The sequence below is a fragment of the Dendronephthya gigantea genome, unplaced genomic scaffold, assembly GCF_004324835.1.
Source record: "Dendronephthya gigantea isolate DGI-Jeju-01 unplaced genomic scaffold, DenGig_1.0 000033F, whole genome shotgun sequence".
In the NCBI taxonomy this organism is placed as follows: domain Eukaryota; kingdom Metazoa; phylum Cnidaria; class Anthozoa; order Malacalcyonacea; family Nephtheidae; genus Dendronephthya; species Dendronephthya gigantea.
Genome location: NW_021163043.1, coordinates 703,785 through 720,022, shown reverse-complemented (window position 1 = coordinate 720,022; position 16,238 = coordinate 703,785). Strand labels below are relative to the sequence as shown.

Genomic DNA, 16,238 nt, shown 5'->3' with positions numbered 1-16,238 from the left:
GTTACAGTAAAAAGTAAAAAACTGGCTACAAATATGTGATCATGCATATTGAATACGGTTTCGGCAAATACCGGTTTCTTTTTCCGAATTCTTCCTCCCTAAAAATTGTAAGTTTGTCGCTCACATTGCCTTCCTAAAGTCTTCAGGCCTGGCGCGAAGCAATGTTTCATTGTTAAACCTGAAACCTTTTTTCTCAAGTGTTTGCGTTGAATAAAACTTGTTTGGTTAGTGAAATGTTACATATGGTGAGAGAAAGAGTATCAAAATATTAAACTTCGATCTTTTTCTGAAAATGCACATTTTCGGTACTTCCAGTAACCCCATATGTCCCTCGCTGTCCCACGTTTTCTCCCGTATCACGTGATCAAAATCTTTCGGCGGGAAGAATTTTTGATTCGAACCGTCGCAGCCATGTTGGTTGTGGGACATTTTTCAGCGAATTTCTTGGCAAAACGAGCTTCCAAGAGCAAATTCCGCTTCAAATTGGTAAGCATGGTGAACTTTAGTTACTTAGGCATATAATGTTGCAGTCAGAACGCAGAAATTTCGTGCATTTGAAGGAAAAGTAGCAAAAATGTACATTGTATTTCCGCGAAGCTTGTGCGAAGTGTTGTCCACAAAGATTAGTTTTATAGTGCAATATTCTCAGTTGAACGACCAAATATTATACACAAAATGAATTCAGACATTAGTCTACAATTCTGGACGAAAAGAAAATAGTTTTACGTGGCCGGAGTCCTAAAATATTTGATCTAAATTTTGGCGGCCTAGGCAAATCCGCTTCGAGCATGTTGTGGATTATCTTGCTTTTGTTTAGGCTCATGAATTTTCAAATTAACCGGGCTCGTTTGCCTAAACATTTGGCTTTTAGCACGGAAATAGCCTTAGCGTTTTATTAATAGCTGTGACGATGAATTTGAGAATTTCAATGTTAACCGTTCCCCAAAATTCACCCCGCATTGTCCATAGAAAGTGTTTGCAGATGAAGTGGAGTCTTTGAAAGCATACAAAAATTGTGTTTATACGCTTTGTTTCGTGATGTACACTATGCATTTCATGTGGTTTACGCATTGTTTATGGTTTTATACATTTTGTGCATGTTTTGCATGAATTGAAGGCATTTCTGTTGATTTATCCATGATTCAAACAGCAGTATTTTACAACTTTAAAAATATATTATAAGACAAAGAAACTGCAACCCAGTGTCATTTCTATTAACTTGTGATTTGACATTATGTAAATATGTCATTTTTGGAGTCCCCTATCATATCCACCATGAAATTGCTTGTATTGGGATTAGACACCTGAGCAAGTGTTTCTTTTTAATACTGAGACACTGATAGCAAACAGTAGATGCATTTCTAAATTGAAAGTTACCGCCCCATACACAATTTAATTATATATATGCCCTATACTACATAATTTTGAAATATCGACCTTTTTAAACATACTTAATTTTAGGCATTTTCTATTCGGCTTGATTCTACTTGTAGTATCATACTGGTGATTTACACCTTCATCTATAGTAATAGTTGTATTTCCAATTCTAATTAGTACAACCAATAACCTTTAAATTGACATTGAGTTGTGATAGTTTACATGTGTGAAAAGGCACTAATTAACATTTAGAAATATTGTTTTGATAGCTAATGCATTGTTATATAAAGACAACAGTTAATAAAAAAAATGCCAACATGAAGTGAAAATTTTTCATGTAAAGGAGAAAACTATCCTACAAAGTTTAATTTGTTGTAGATAAAATAGGTATACAATAGTCATAATTAATCTTTTGTGAAAGTGGACATTAGTGGCCGATTTAGGCTTATCTCAATTTGCCAATCAAGATAGGTTGGCAAATTTAAGGTAACCATTGCAGCTTCCAGTGGGGTAGCCATAGTATGCTGGATATATTTATATATTCATGTTCACTGCCTGTAAAAACAATCAATTAAAAAAAATTGAACAATGTAGAATATGATGAATATGTGCCATTTGTATACTAACATTGAGTAGCCTGAATTTCAAAAGCTTTTGCTATGTGTTAAAAATGTATTGTCCCTGATGGTTGCTGACCTGTTTGTAGTCAGCTACTTGACTTCTGTTTATTATCTTTATTTAGGCGTAATTCAGAAAATATTCTTGCCATTGGTTTCCTATCGCTCTTAAAAGATGTTTTATGCCAACTTTATCCTGTCAAAGAAGGGCCCTTTGGCTCGGGTTTGGCTAGCTGCTCATTGGGAGAAGAAACTCAGCAAAGCTCATGTGTTTGAGACCGACGTGGAGTCCTCAGTTGAGAGCATAATGTCACCCAAAGTAAAAATGGCTTTGCGAACATCTGGACACCTTCTCCTGGGTGTTGTTAGAATCTATTCAAGAAAGGCAAAGTATTTGCTTGCAGACTGCACAGAAGCATTTGTGAAAATCAAGATGGCGTTCAGACCGGGTGTTGTAGATCTACCAGAAGATGGCAGAGAAGCTGCCATGTCTGCGGTTACACTACCAGAGGTTTTTAACGATTTTGACCTGCCTTTGCCAGGCCTAAAGTAAGTATTTCAGAAGTATTTCAAATACATATTTATATTAAATAAAACCATCTGTGAATAGATGGAGTAAGTACTGCCGAAAGGTTATTGACATGGCAAAATTCAATCATGCAATTTGATATTTGATTTGTTATATGGGAGATACACTCTGGTCACACACGTGACATTGCTGTTTACATACATACATACATAAACAATTTATTTACTGACGCATTTCTCATCATCATTAAATTGATGTTCTTCCTGAGAAGTGTCACAGATAAAAGTTTCTTCAGGCTTCATATTTTGCATGTAACAAAATAGGATAGCATTGTCACGTGTGTGACCAGAAGATCATCCGTATAATAATATTTATTTGGTTCCTCTTGAAATAACCTGTATTCAAAAATGCACAACTTTCTTAACCTAGTGACTTTGACATCCAAGTGCAATTCAATTTGAACCAGTGTCGTGCTGAGGAGATTACAATGAAGGAAGACTTCATCATAATGCATAACCTTGAAGATGAAGGTTTTGGAGACACTCCATTTGGTGCTAGCGATGAAAAAGATGTTCTTCGAGGGGGAGCTGCGTTAGATGATTCCTCTTTCATACGTTCAAAGGATCAATCAAACATATTATTGGACGAGTCTAATTTGAAAGATGGGTCAACCTTATCTGATCAGCAAAAAATAGGTAGAATATATTTACTGCTATAGAAGCATGATGTAGTGACTTTTTTGCAGTTCAAGACCCTTCCCTACTTTTGGGCCTGTAATTTACAGTAAAGGATATACAGGGGGGTGCACACCATGATTACTGGAAGTAATGAAAATGTGATGCATTATAATCTTCACATATATATAACCTCATGTATTGCAATGCTATTCTGAGATACCAACCTGGCAAGTTGAAACATTAGGTGACCATGGGCAAAATTGATTTACCTGAGTCGTTTACACAATCTTAAACCATGAACTGTCTGTAGTGATTTATAAGAAAATAGTGCATTTACCATGTTATATTGCTAATCAACACATGGAATTAGTACGTATTTTTCCAAAATTATTTTTGGACACTTTTTAATGCTATTTTCTGTAGGCTTACAACCCGATGATCCTCTGAATAATGATGTATTTGGTGGGCTTCTTGGTGGAGATAATTTTGGTGATGAAAATTTTGAAGAAGGTGTTCTGCCACAATTGGAAGATCTTCCACCATTGACATCGTTTGATGTTACCTTGGATTCGATCAAAGAGGCTGAGAAGAAAGATGATGAAGAAGTAGAGAAGATGGACACAGATGAGGTGACAGAGGAAAAAAAGCCTACAGATGAGGCAGAGGAATCACCTGATCTTACAGGTAAGATTTTATACAATATTCTCAGTTGTTCAAAAGACGGTTAACTCAATCCGGGATTAATCTTTACATCATTTTTTTCAATCTTTAATTGTTAATACAATTTGTGTCTTTTTCTCTCAGTATCTTCTAAAACAATAAAGAAGTCTTACGGACGAACAGCAGTGAAGAATCTCTGCCACACAAACTAAATGCCCGGTTACACGGTGCAATTTTTCTTGCAACTTGCAATGCAATTCTACTTCTAAGAGATGTAAATTAGTGAAGAGTTTGCAGAAGAAAAGTGCATGAAGTGTAATAAACACAAACTTTCGTTGTTCCCAAATTTACGTCTCTCAAAAGTAGAATTGCATTGCAAGTTGCAGGAAAAATTGCACCGTGTAACAGGGCCTTAAAACAGCGTATTAAAATTTTACGCAGGGTAAGCGCAAATATATCATCTTCAAATAACATTTTGTATGATTTTTGCATTTAAGCTGGTGAGGTGACGACAATGGGCAATGAAACTACCATTGTTCAAAACGACGAGGAAGCTTTTGTTCTGGAGCCCATTGAAATAGTGAGCAAAGAAAAGCGAAGCAAGCGTAAAAGAAAGCTGATCGTGGATGATGAAAAGATCTTAACAAGCAGCGCGATCAGCAACCAGCTTGCAAATACCGAGGATATCGTCAAACCAGCAACCCTGGCGCCGCCAACCAAACTGAGGATGAAACTAAAGGAGACTTCCACCGCAGATAAACTGTTCCATAATCCAGCGTTGGAAAACATCGCGCCCGCAATTCATAAAATAATCGTTCAAAATTTCACAGCGAAGATCGTGGATGCCCCTGAACCAGAAGAGACAGGCGAGAAAATGGAACTGGAGGAGATTGAGAGCCCGAGAGAAAACGCAGAAGAAGAGGTGTGTATATCTTGTAAAAATGTGCGACCCTGAAAACGTTACTTCACGTTACTTCGTTACTTCCGATTTAGTGTTAAAAAGATTGTTTTGTATCCATTTATTAATTCATCCTATTTGTTTAGATTATTGAGAAAATACGAAGTCCTAGTTCGCCCCGTAAGAGAAGATCAAAACGGAACCATGATCCCAGTTCTTCTCCAAGTAAAGACGGGCAGAATGTTGCAGAAGTCACAAATGATGTGACCTTCGAGCAGTTTGGAGGGGGTATGGAGGAGCCTTTAATACCCGAGGAAGAAAGCCGCGTCGACTTCGAGCAAAATGCCGAAGACATTCCCGAATCCCAACTTAACGACGAGCAAGCAAGTGGAGAAAAATACGAAGAATTTCAGGCCCGAAGATGGACGAAACGCACGCAGAAACTTATGCACACGCTTAAAAGAGAACTTAAAAGAAGAGATAGTATAGCTCTCGACGTGCTCGGCAAACAAGAAAGTCGAAAGCAGGTCGCCTGCAAGTTCTACAGTTGCTTGCTGTTGAAACGGGACAATGAGGTCGAACTGCAGCAAAATGATGCATTTGGGAAGATTTTCGTCTCCAAGGGGCCTGCCTTTTACACGGCTTAAATAATGCGAGAGTTGAGTTTATATCCATTGGCAATTTGGCAATAGTAACTTTTCAAGAGAGAAATGCACGTTCTATTTATCCCTCATTCTTTCGCATTCTCTTTGCCCGATCATTCTTTGTAATGTTCTTATGCTTTAGACTAGAAATGTAAACACGAGTTTAATCACGTGGTTCGATTATCGTCTTAAAAATGGAGACATATACTGACTTTTTCTGTAATGTTTAGGTGATTGATCTTGTATATTTTCCCACATAGTTCTAATCTGTAAAATAGCAATAATTATCATATAAAAATTCATGTTTTAACACGTATAGAAATCGTTCTTATTTGTAAATATTGCAATAAAATTCCTCTCCTCAAAATCTTGTTGCTGTGCAGTGCTTCCACTTTCAGATTTGAAATTGCCATCAAGTATGGCAGGAATTTCCATAAATGCTTGTATATGAGCGCCAAACATGCTTTTTTTTTTTAAGAAAGTATAATTTATTCACATTATTAGTACTAGGGAAATTATGAGCGCCAAACATGCTTGAAACTTTACATAGGACAAGCATTTAAAACAGCGTGGTTATCCATTTCAAAATATTTGACATCATAACCATTTTGAAGCATGGTTATATTGTTTAATGTTTGTATATGAGCACGAAACACGCTTGAAACTTTACATAAAACAAGCATTTGACCATTAAAACATCGTGTTTATCCATGTCAAAGTATTTGACATGATAAGACATAACCAATTAATTCTCGTTGCCACTTACCAGGTTTTTCGCGTGCAGCGAAAGCTGGGAACGAGCCAACGAGGATTCTTCAGTCGTTCAACTTGCAAAAGACTTTTTTAATTAGAAAAGGTTCTCCCGAATTTTTACATTTATTATTCGAATGTAATCTCTGCCGACGATAACGTAATTATGAAATTAGATTGTCTTTGATAGGCATTCTCTTCCCTCCCCTCTTCGGAGGTCAAGAACATACCTTCGCCCACCCCGTAGGGGTATTTTGTCAGCGTTCTTTCAAAATTAAAGGCCACAGAAAACCGTTTAGTTTTGTTACACAAGATCTCGTTCGATTTTGTAAACATACTATTCGTTCGTTTACTGTTGATACTTTGTGCAAGAATTTCGCGATTATCTTCGTTTTGCTGTTCTAGAAGTGTTATACAACAAACGGGGATAACAAGAGGCTTGTGTCAGTCTTACAAGAGGTACGTTTGAATGACAATTTTGCCAAATTTGAACCGAATACTTCAAGACGTTTAGGGGCCACGTGTGATGTCTTAAATACCGTCATTGGCTGCGTAAAATTGCCCAAAATAGTTCGGTTTAGTATTAAATACAACTCAGTTTATGGTTTTCAAGCAAAGTAATGTATTAAAGCATGTGAACATTGACAATTTTCTTTGATTCATCATTTGTCTTGCGAGAGCAAATTACTTTCCATTATTTGTTTACCGATCAGTGAAAATTTATTGCCTGGCAAAGAGAACGTTTATAATGGTATATAGTGGTTTAGGGTTGTAGTATTAACATAGAAATGTAATCATATAAATTGTTTTAAAGTAGGGCAGTTTATTTACTGAAAATAATGAGTTACAATATACAGAAGAAAAGTTGATTGTTCTGACACATGGGAGAGCACATTCTGCAAGCATTAGACCTTGTAATTTGAAAATATGTGGTGGTGTGTGGTTCTCAGAAAGATTGCCATCTTAAAAATCAATACTCATGCTTTTCCAAATAAATTATTTTGCAAATTAGTTTAACATTTCCAACAGCTAGGTTTAATAAAGGCTCTTAGCTAGCTTCCTCATTAAAAAGTTGGCAATATTGACACAGCTACTTATAGCTGCAGACAATTTGCAATGGATGAGAGCAATCATTAAACCTATGATTGGCCACTGTCAAACTCAAATATCCTAAGCATATAGATTGAAGTATTCTGTGTCAGCAATAATTTTTGTATTAAATTTTAGGAAGAAATGTCATCATTTCATTATGATTTCATCCTGTCCAAAAGAAGCTCCCTGGCAAAAGTATGGCTTGCTGCACATTGGGAAAAGAAGCTCAGCAAAGTCCAAATATTCGAGACAAATTTGCAATCAATAGTTCAAGATATTCTCCACCCAAAAATGCCAATTGCCCTGCGTACCTCGAGCCATCTTCTTGTCGGACTTGTGCGGATATACTCACGAAAAGCCAAGTACTTGCTAAAAGATTGTTCTGACACCCTGGTGAACATTAAGGTGACATTCAGACCAGGTGCTTCAAGCTTAGACAAGGCAGTTAAGCAACGAAAGTCTGTAAGTGATATCATGGATTGCCCCTTGTTTATCACAGAGAAAGTTGATTTACTTGATCAATGGATTCCAGAAGTTAGGTATGGTTTAATAATTCAAACTTTATTCATTCAGAAATACACATGTTATTTTGGTTGTAAATTATGTATTTCTAACATGAACAGGGGGGTATGCTTTAATAAACCAGGGGGTGTACCCCCCTGGCAGTTGCCAGCAATGGCGTGGGGCATGTGGTAATGTTCAAATGTATGTTTCTTCAAAAATACTGCTTTAATTTAAATCTTCACATACATAATCACCGGGCAAATTAAAAGTTAGACAGTTTTGCATGCTAGCAACAGGAAACTGGACAAATTCAAGCAGGACCAGAACTTAATTGTCCAGTCCCATATGAATTAACATAACCACAGAAATTCAAAGTCTTGGATATATCTTTAAACTTATCCAGACCAATATACTTATAATGCATACTAATTTCTTTTCATTGTTTAATTCCAAAAATTTGATCTGATACAAAAATAAATGCACCTCACCCTGAGCACCTGTATCCCAAGCCAAGGCTGGAAATGTACCCACATCTTTCCTAAATACTACTTACTAGCTAGGGCACCAGGATTTCATTAATTTTGGGAAATTTTTTTAGCAATGTTGAACTTGACTGCACATTGAATCAGAGTAAAGTTGAAGAAATAACTCTTCAGGAGGAACCAATGAAAGTGAGTTCACTCGAAGATTATTTTGATGATGAAGGCTTTGGAGATATGGATGCCGATGGTACAGGTTAGTGTCATTAGTATTAATTCAAAATTGTGATTGCTTTTCACTTACCAGCCAGCTAGTTCATTTAGTGGTAAAATTTAGCGTTGATGCCGGTATGCAGGTGGGGCTGGTTGCCTGCAATAATTTCCAGAATCATTTTTCAAATTTGTCTAAATTGAAAATAAAGGGAGAGGCCGAGAGGGTAAAAATTCAAAAACTTACTAAAGCTAGAGAGCTGTAAAACGTATTATATTTTCAGACCTCTCTAGAAATTTCACCTTGGTATATATGTAAAATCATCATATATTTATACATGTGAAACTTCAATGTTTGACAGAGGTCAATCAAGATTTAATTTAGCTAACACTGATTAGCTTAGCTAATTCAAATCTTGATATGTTGAAACTATTTGTGTGAAAGTGAGGCCTGTGAGGGGTGGGTTTAATAATTTTACTATGTGTATAGTAAAATACAGTACATTTGGAAGTTGATAGAGCAGCTTGACGTAAACTTGAGTCAGTTGATCTGCCATACTTCACAGGACCAAATAATGTGCATATAGACATTATTACACTGTTTGTGCACAGTAGTCAGTACTATTCCTTTTCTTGAATATTTTTTTTAAACTTGAATAATAAAGTTTTAAAGAGGTAAAACCAATTTAAAAAATTAGGTATTCTGCTTAGCAAAGTAATAACTCAGCTAATATTGTTCTGGTAGTTCCGTACACTATTTCGTGAATAACAATACCTTAGCTTGGCTTGGTTTGCCCTTTTAGCCAATTTAGGCTTTACTCTCTGGTTCAAGTCTCAACTTTTTGCTTGTTCAGCTGGCTCTTTTAAGGCGGCTTCGCTATCATTTCTGTTAGAAATTGTTTCATATGCACTAATTTCTATATATTACATGGTCTTCTACTATCTCTATATGTAATGATTTTCGAGAATTGCTAACAAAGCAATATTTCGCTGTTTTCTTGTTAATCGAAATATTATGTCTTTTTGTGCCGCCATATTATTTTGCTTCCCGCCATTTACGGCGGGCTGCTCGGCCAATCAGATTTAAGCTCGTTTTCTACTGGACGAATTTATTCACGCGACTTTTCAAACTTTTCAAAGTCGATCGCTTATAAAATCTGACATGTATTTTTTTATTAGATAAATAACTGGACTGACGAAAAATAAATGTTATCGTTGTTTTTATTTTCTTTCTTCGCTACACGCGAGGTGGTAGTACTAAGCACTATTTTGTCGTATTCGTCTCCTTCAAAACTAATGGTTCTTGTGCCGCCATATTGTTTTTGCTTCCCGCCATTTGAGGCGGGCATCTCGGCCAATCAGGTTTAAAGCTCAGGTTTGGCTAGTGACGTAGCTATTTATAATGATACAATATATTTCCCGCCACGCCTGCCTTCAATATAGAACGTAAGAAAAGCAATAGTATTATATATGTATAGAGATTTATGAATGCAAAATGATAAAATAAAAATCGTTCTACACTGAGTAAATTAACTTTATGCAACTCGTATGTCGTTGTGGAGGCAATTTGTTTACATTTTTTTTCAAGATGGCGTCCAAATATAGGAGTGAAATTCCAAACAAAATTTCAAGATAAATATGATAAATATGATAAATATGATAAAACGCCCCTATCGTGTTTGAAATATGACATAAAATACTTCATACTCGGCATAGACATCGTACTTTTCAAAATCAAGCGCAAAAAAGAATATTTATAGTTTCGTAGTATATTTTTATTTTCTGTAAACAGCGCGTTGTGTGCAACGTGTAGTAATCCACTCAAGCCTCTTAAGCGTGTGACGCACATGCATACACTACAGGAGGCACGCACTCATGTCACTTTTGACCCTGTTTTGACCTAGTGGGGTTGAAATAACGAAGTTAGACAAATTCAATTTAAACTACGCAAAATATTTTGTAGTGAATTTCGTTGACAAATGAACGAGAATTTGTAAATTTGAATTTGTAAAAAAAATGTGTTTCAACGTGCGATAAAGCATTCTATATAAACACGCTTCTCTTTCGGATTTACTGTTACGATACGGCAGTCTAATTGATATAGCTATATTGGCTTGCTTATTAAGTAGATAGAGAAAAGTTAGCGTCAATAGTTCTAGAGCCTATGACAGGACTCTAAAGTTCTGTCGAAATAAGTCCATGATTCCTCGCAGTGTTAAACTATAAGTTAACTAACCGATGTGTATTTAATACTTTTATGGGCAAAAACCGTCTTTAAACTCCTTCGTGCTTTTCTTGAAAATTTTGGACACAAAACATTAGCCAAAATACAAGCAGTGAGAATTCGTTATTTGGTGTTGTCGTTCTTGTAGTCACTGCTAAAACTCCTAATTATCAGAACTCAGAAACCTGAAAAAAAAACACGGATGAAAAAAGTACAGAGGATCGTTCCAGGCGGTCGGAGATTAATAATGCTATTGGAACGAATGGCAGTGCAATTAAACTCAAAATCATACAATTGGTTGCAAAATCAAGTAAAAAAGAGTGCGATAAATGCTCAAATTGCACCCCTCTTAACCAATGAAATTGCAGTATTTGATTAGATCGAAAATTGCTAAATTATGAACAGGTTTTTCGTGCCAAAAATTATTGATTTTTCTTCGAATTAAGGAATGTAAAATGTTTGTGCTTAGAGAATCTATGCAAGCATGTGTGCTAGAGCCCACACAGACAGGATGCGATGTGGCAACGCGGCGCAATTTTTTTTTAAAGTTTTTTTATTTTCCAAAAGCAAATAAATTTTATCCTATCATAATATTCTTGTAGATCGCTTATTGATAAGCATCAGTTTTGGCTGCTCAGGCGTCCAAGTATTCCAAAATCTGCTTCCAGAATTTATTTTATATGTTTCTGAAAATTCCAAATTCGCGTCGCGTTTCCGCTTCGCGTCTGTTCTGTGTCAGCCTAATTAATAATTAACAATTATTCGATGAGGTTGAGTGTGATATCGAGAATTATCAAGCCGAAGTTTGCATTATTCGCAAACTGATAACGCAAACTGAGGCTTGATAATTCTCGATATCATGCGAAAACCGAATTCAATAATTGTTTTATTATATATTTCCTTTTTAGAGAGGAAGCCTGCGCCATTATTGACAACAAACTAGCGGCAAAAAATTACGTCACCTACGGATTATTTTCATTGTCGTGTAGGTGGCAAGACTTAAATTCTTAAATAATTGAAATACTATTCCAAGCCAAGGCCCTCTAACTAATAGTTCAATTGCTCAGAGTGCTAGTACTGTCTCCATAGATGAGCCGGCGAATGGTGCTAACTCGCAGTTAGGTCAGGCAAACAATAGGCCGTATTCTGTGGCCGATTATCGTTCAGTTTCGTTGCCCCCCTTCGGGCACTACTTGAAAACACGATAGAAAATTAGGATAAATTATAGAAAGTCTAAATTCACTTGTTTTCACCTTCACAAACCTGCAGTTTTCGAGCATTTCATCTTCGAAACATCAGTGAATTTGCATGTTTTGCAATACACCGACGCCATTTTGATTCAGGAAATGTCGAGGATACTTGGTGTAATATACGACATATATAGCAGATTCAGCAGTTTTATACCGGTATTTAAATGAAGTTTCCTGAATTTTTGCTGTGCAAGCAGGTTTCAACAAGGAAGCTTTGAGTGGAGTTTTACGAGGTTTTTCGCAAATTTTCATAGTTTTTCAAAACTAAATTAGTCAGAAAAGAATTGGACAACAATTAATCGGAAAACATCCGCCAATTTGCGATTTTTTTATAGCATTCTGCTCTTGGAATTTACAAATAAATAAGAACAACTTTATTTACACGCATCAAAATCATCCACGAGCGTTTTGTTTCTAGTCAATTTATATAAAACAAGACGCCTGCTCAAGGCGTTCACTCCGCCTGCATGCCAACTGATGTACCTAATTCATCCGTGGACCGTGAAACTCAGGGCTTCTCGGTCAAAATGTTTTGGGTTACCTGTAGAAATGCCAACTTCTGTCGCCCAAAACGACGAAAAGGAAAAAAGACCATGGCATTTTAAGACTCCGCTGCGCATACGCAGGCGGAGTAATAATTACTACACAATTCTTTTCCAGCATACCCTTTGTTTTGTGATTTGCAACGTACAACTACTGTACATGTTAAAATATTGAACACGCATACCAAGGTTGATATTGATACGTTTTTAATAATACCATCGTGGGAGATTACGAGCGCCTTATAATTTTAAAACACAAATAAAATGTTGAACTCAACCCTTTTAATCGGACAGCTAATACCACAATTCATCATCGACGTCATCTCCGAAATCCAGATTAGATCCTGATCCTTCAAGTTCATCATCGTCATCAGATTGAGCCAGGCCATAACTGCTGTCATCGTCGTTACAATCTTCAACTACTGCATTCTGGCAATCACCACACGAACATAGGTTGGTGCACTTTAAGTCAGCCTTTTTGCAGGAACAACGCATGCATGGTCGAGCATCCAGTCTTGCACTTGCACTCAACTGACACTCAATTAAAGATCGCGGAGCGGGTGGGCGTGTCATCCAAGTTATCTCCAGCTCTTTATCGTCAAGCGTCCAGCCATTGCCAACCAGTGATGGGAGATCGACTTCTGCACTTAAACACTGATACCATGATGCTGCTTGATTGCTAATGCCATTACCGGTAAAAGCATGAAAGCCTGGTAAACAAAGTGCAACATCCACGCCCAAGAATTTCGAGATAATTGCTACAAATACGCAACGACGTCTATCTCCCGTGCCAGTCAAAAAGAAAATCTCTTTCTGCATCTGTTGTTGCATGGCAATCGCAGGTATAAGAACATCTGTATCAGGGCCTTTGATAATAACTTTATCGTACGTTGCTGCTGCGTGGTTGGCATGTAGAATTAAACGAGTGTCTGCTTCTTCGTGGTGCTATGAAGCGAAAACACCTCATTACTTGTAACAATATCGTTCGGGGAATCACCGGGATATAAAACATAGCATCTTTCTTTAGCAGTTACGTACATAGTTGAAATGGAAAACCACCGGGAGGAGTTACATGACCTCCAGTGTTCACATAAGAAGATATGAGGGATTTCTGGTTTTCACCGCATCTTAAACACTTTTTCCACTGTTTTGGAACACTCTGATCTTTTCCGAAGATTTGAACTTTCTGGACTCCTTCAGCTCTTCGTTGTTTCTCTGCATTCTTTATGCTCAACTAAGGATACCTGTCTGCAACAATCTAATCATTTGGAATTATACTTTCGTGCTAGCGTGTTGAGGTTTTTAAAAGAGCATCATCGCCAAATGTTTTCCATTTTCCTTTCATCGACTGAATAACTGCCATAGCATCTACAATCAGTGCATTGTTGTTAAATGCACAAACATTGACTTCTGGATTTCCAGATTCATTTTCCAATACTTCAGCAAGTTTAGACTTGGGCCAACTTGGCAGTTTTCACAAGTCCTCACACGTTTTCATAAGGAAAATGTTTGAAATTTGTTCTTTTTCAACTTCGTAAAGATGTCTGGGTTTTCGCTCAACAAATTCGTTTTTAGTGGATTGATGATAATAAGATAAAGGCGTTGGTAATTAACTTTGTCAAAAACTGAGATGTTGTTAATAGTTTTGCTGAGAAAACGTGTGTATTATAAAAGTAGTTAATATAAAACAAAGGTTATGCTGGAAAGGAATTGTGTAGTAATTATTTTATATAACTTGGCTAGAAACAAAACGCTCGTGGATGATTTTGATGCGTGTATGCAAAATTGGCGGATGTTTTCCGATTAATTGTTGTCCAATTCTTCTCTGACTAATTCAGTTTTGAAAAACTATGAAAATTTGCGAAAAACCTCGTAAAACTCCACTCAAAGCTTCCTTGTTGAAACCTGCTTGCACAGCAAAAATGTAGGAAACTTCATTTAAATACCGGTATAAAACTGCTGAATCTGCTATATATGTCGTATATTACACCAAGTATCCTCGACATTTCCTGAATCAAAATGGCGTCGGTGTATTGCAAAACATGCAAATCCACTGATGTTTCGAAGATGAAATGCTCGAAAACTGCAGGTTTGTGAAGGTGAAAACAAGTGAATTTAGACTTTCTATAATTTATCCTAATTTTCTATCGTGTTTTCAAGTAGTGCCCGAAGGGGGGCAACGAAAATCGTTTTCTAAGCGACTTTTCGTGCCAGAGAATACGGCCTACAACTTCTTAAATGCAATAAAGGCTGAAAATTTGATGCCCAATATACGTGGTCTCAAAATTGCAAATCTTAACATAAACAGTTTACTAAAACATATAGATGAATTAAGAGTATGCATGAATAATCAGCAAATTGATATCCTAGCGATCAACGAAACCAAACTCGACCCTAATGTACCCATGGAGTTAATTTCCCTTGAAGGTTACACCTGGGTATCGAGGAATAGGAATAGATTTGGCGGTGGCGTTGGTTTCTACATAAGAAACACTATTAATTTTCGGAATAGACTTGATTTGAATAAACAGGATCTCGAAATTCTTACTGTTGAAATTAACAAATATAAAATGAAACCATTTTTGATCTCAACATGGTACCGACCACCAAACTCTCCTATAGGCTTGCTAGGTAAATTTGAAAACGTGTTGCAATCAATAGACATGGAAGATAAAGAGAGCATTATCCTAGGAGATTTTAACTGTGACATACTTGACAATAACTGTAGGGACCAAAACACGAATGAGCTTAACTTTATTACAAGTATTTATCAATATCAGCAATTGATTGATGAGCCTACAAGAGAAACTGACTATTCGAAAACCTTAATTGATCACTTCTATTCCAATAAAAGAGAAAATATTGTTTTAGCAGGAGTTTCTAAAATATCTATTAGTGACCACTACTTAATATTTGGTATAAAAAAGTTTCCATCTTTGAAGGCCGAGGAGCATATTATCGAATTTCGTGATTTCAAAAATTTTAACGAAGAAAATTTTCTTCGCGACTTAATATCTTTACAAACTCTCGATCTAACAAATTATTCCAATCCTAACCAAATGTGGTGTGTTTGGAAAAAAAATTTTACGAAAATTATTGACAATCATGCTCCGCTCAAAACACGTAAAATTGGAAAGAAGCGTACACCATGGATAACTAAGCAAATTATTCATCGCAAGAGGCTAAAGAATTTCTTAAAGAAAAAGGCTTGTAAAACTAAAAGTGAAAGCGATTGGCACGCTTTCAAATCTGCTAGAAACTCGTATAATAAATTGATCAAAGCATCTATTCAAAAACATTACACAACAGAAATTCATAAAAATCAAGGAAATGCAAACCTCACCTGGAAATCGATCAATAACTTAATTCATAAATCGAAAAAATCTACAAATGTGAGTGAAATTTGCAATAAACATGGTGATACAATTGACACAAATGATATTCCTGACGCTTTTAATAATCATTTCACAGATCTAGGTAAAATCTTATCGCAAAAAATTCCACCAACTTCTATTCTCCCAGATACCTACATCAGAGAATCAACACAGGAATTTACTTTTAGTGAGATAAGTGAATTAGAAGTCTTTCAATTGTTGACAACAATGTCACTTAATAAGGCAACCGGAATAGATAAACTTCCAACAAAACTTGTCAAATTAGCAGCCCCGTACATTACTAAATCACTTACTGCAATATTTAACAGGTCTATATCAACTGGAATATTCCCTTGCGAATGGAAAGTTGCCAGAATTACCCCAATTTACAAAAGCGGTGTTAAATCTGAT

The 16,238-nt window shown here is 36.3% G+C and overlaps 2 protein-coding genes across 3 annotated transcripts in view; both read left to right on the top strand.

Annotated features, from left to right (window-relative positions):
* The first annotated feature begins 392 nt into the window (after positions 1-392).
* On the top strand, positions 393-5,757 carry LOC114525205 (double-strand-break repair protein rad21 homolog). Its single transcript, XM_028546425.1, has 6 exons — positions 393-486; positions 2,120-2,543; positions 2,953-3,218; positions 3,624-3,884; positions 4,358-4,782; positions 4,905-5,757. The coding sequence occupies exons 2-6, from the start codon at positions 2,170-2,172 to the stop codon at positions 5,403-5,405; spliced, it is 1,827 nt and encodes a 608-aa protein (XP_028402226.1). The 5' UTR covers positions 393-486; positions 2,120-2,169; the 3' UTR covers positions 5,406-5,757.
* Positions 5,758-6,425: 668 nt separating this feature from the next.
* The window catches only part of LOC114525054 (double-strand-break repair protein rad21 homolog), a 48,260-nt gene continuing 38,447 nt past the window's right edge, over positions 6,426-16,238 (top strand). For both annotated transcript variants that reach the window (XM_028546262.1, XM_028546263.1), the window contains exons 1-3: positions 6,426-6,611; positions 7,380-7,783; positions 8,347-8,483. In XM_028546262.1, the coding sequence (XP_028402063.1) occupies positions 7,386-7,783; positions 8,347-8,483 (535 nt within the window). In that variant the 5' untranslated portion in view covers positions 6,426-6,611; positions 7,380-7,385. The remainder of the gene's footprint in view (positions 6,612-7,379; positions 7,784-8,346; positions 8,484-16,238) is intronic.

Coding starts and splice junctions, on each gene's coding strand:
- LOC114525205 (XM_028546425.1), top strand. CDS start 2,170: ATGTTTTATGCCAACTTTATCCTGTCAAAGAAGGGCCCTTTGGCTCGG. Junction 3,885..4,357: donor GGAATCACCTGATCTTACAG/GTAAGATTTTAT, acceptor TTTGCATTTAAG/CTGGTGAGGTGACGACAATG. Junction 4,783..4,904: donor GAGAAAACGCAGAAGAAGAG/GTGTGTATATCT, acceptor CTATTTGTTTAG/ATTATTGAGAAAATACGAAG.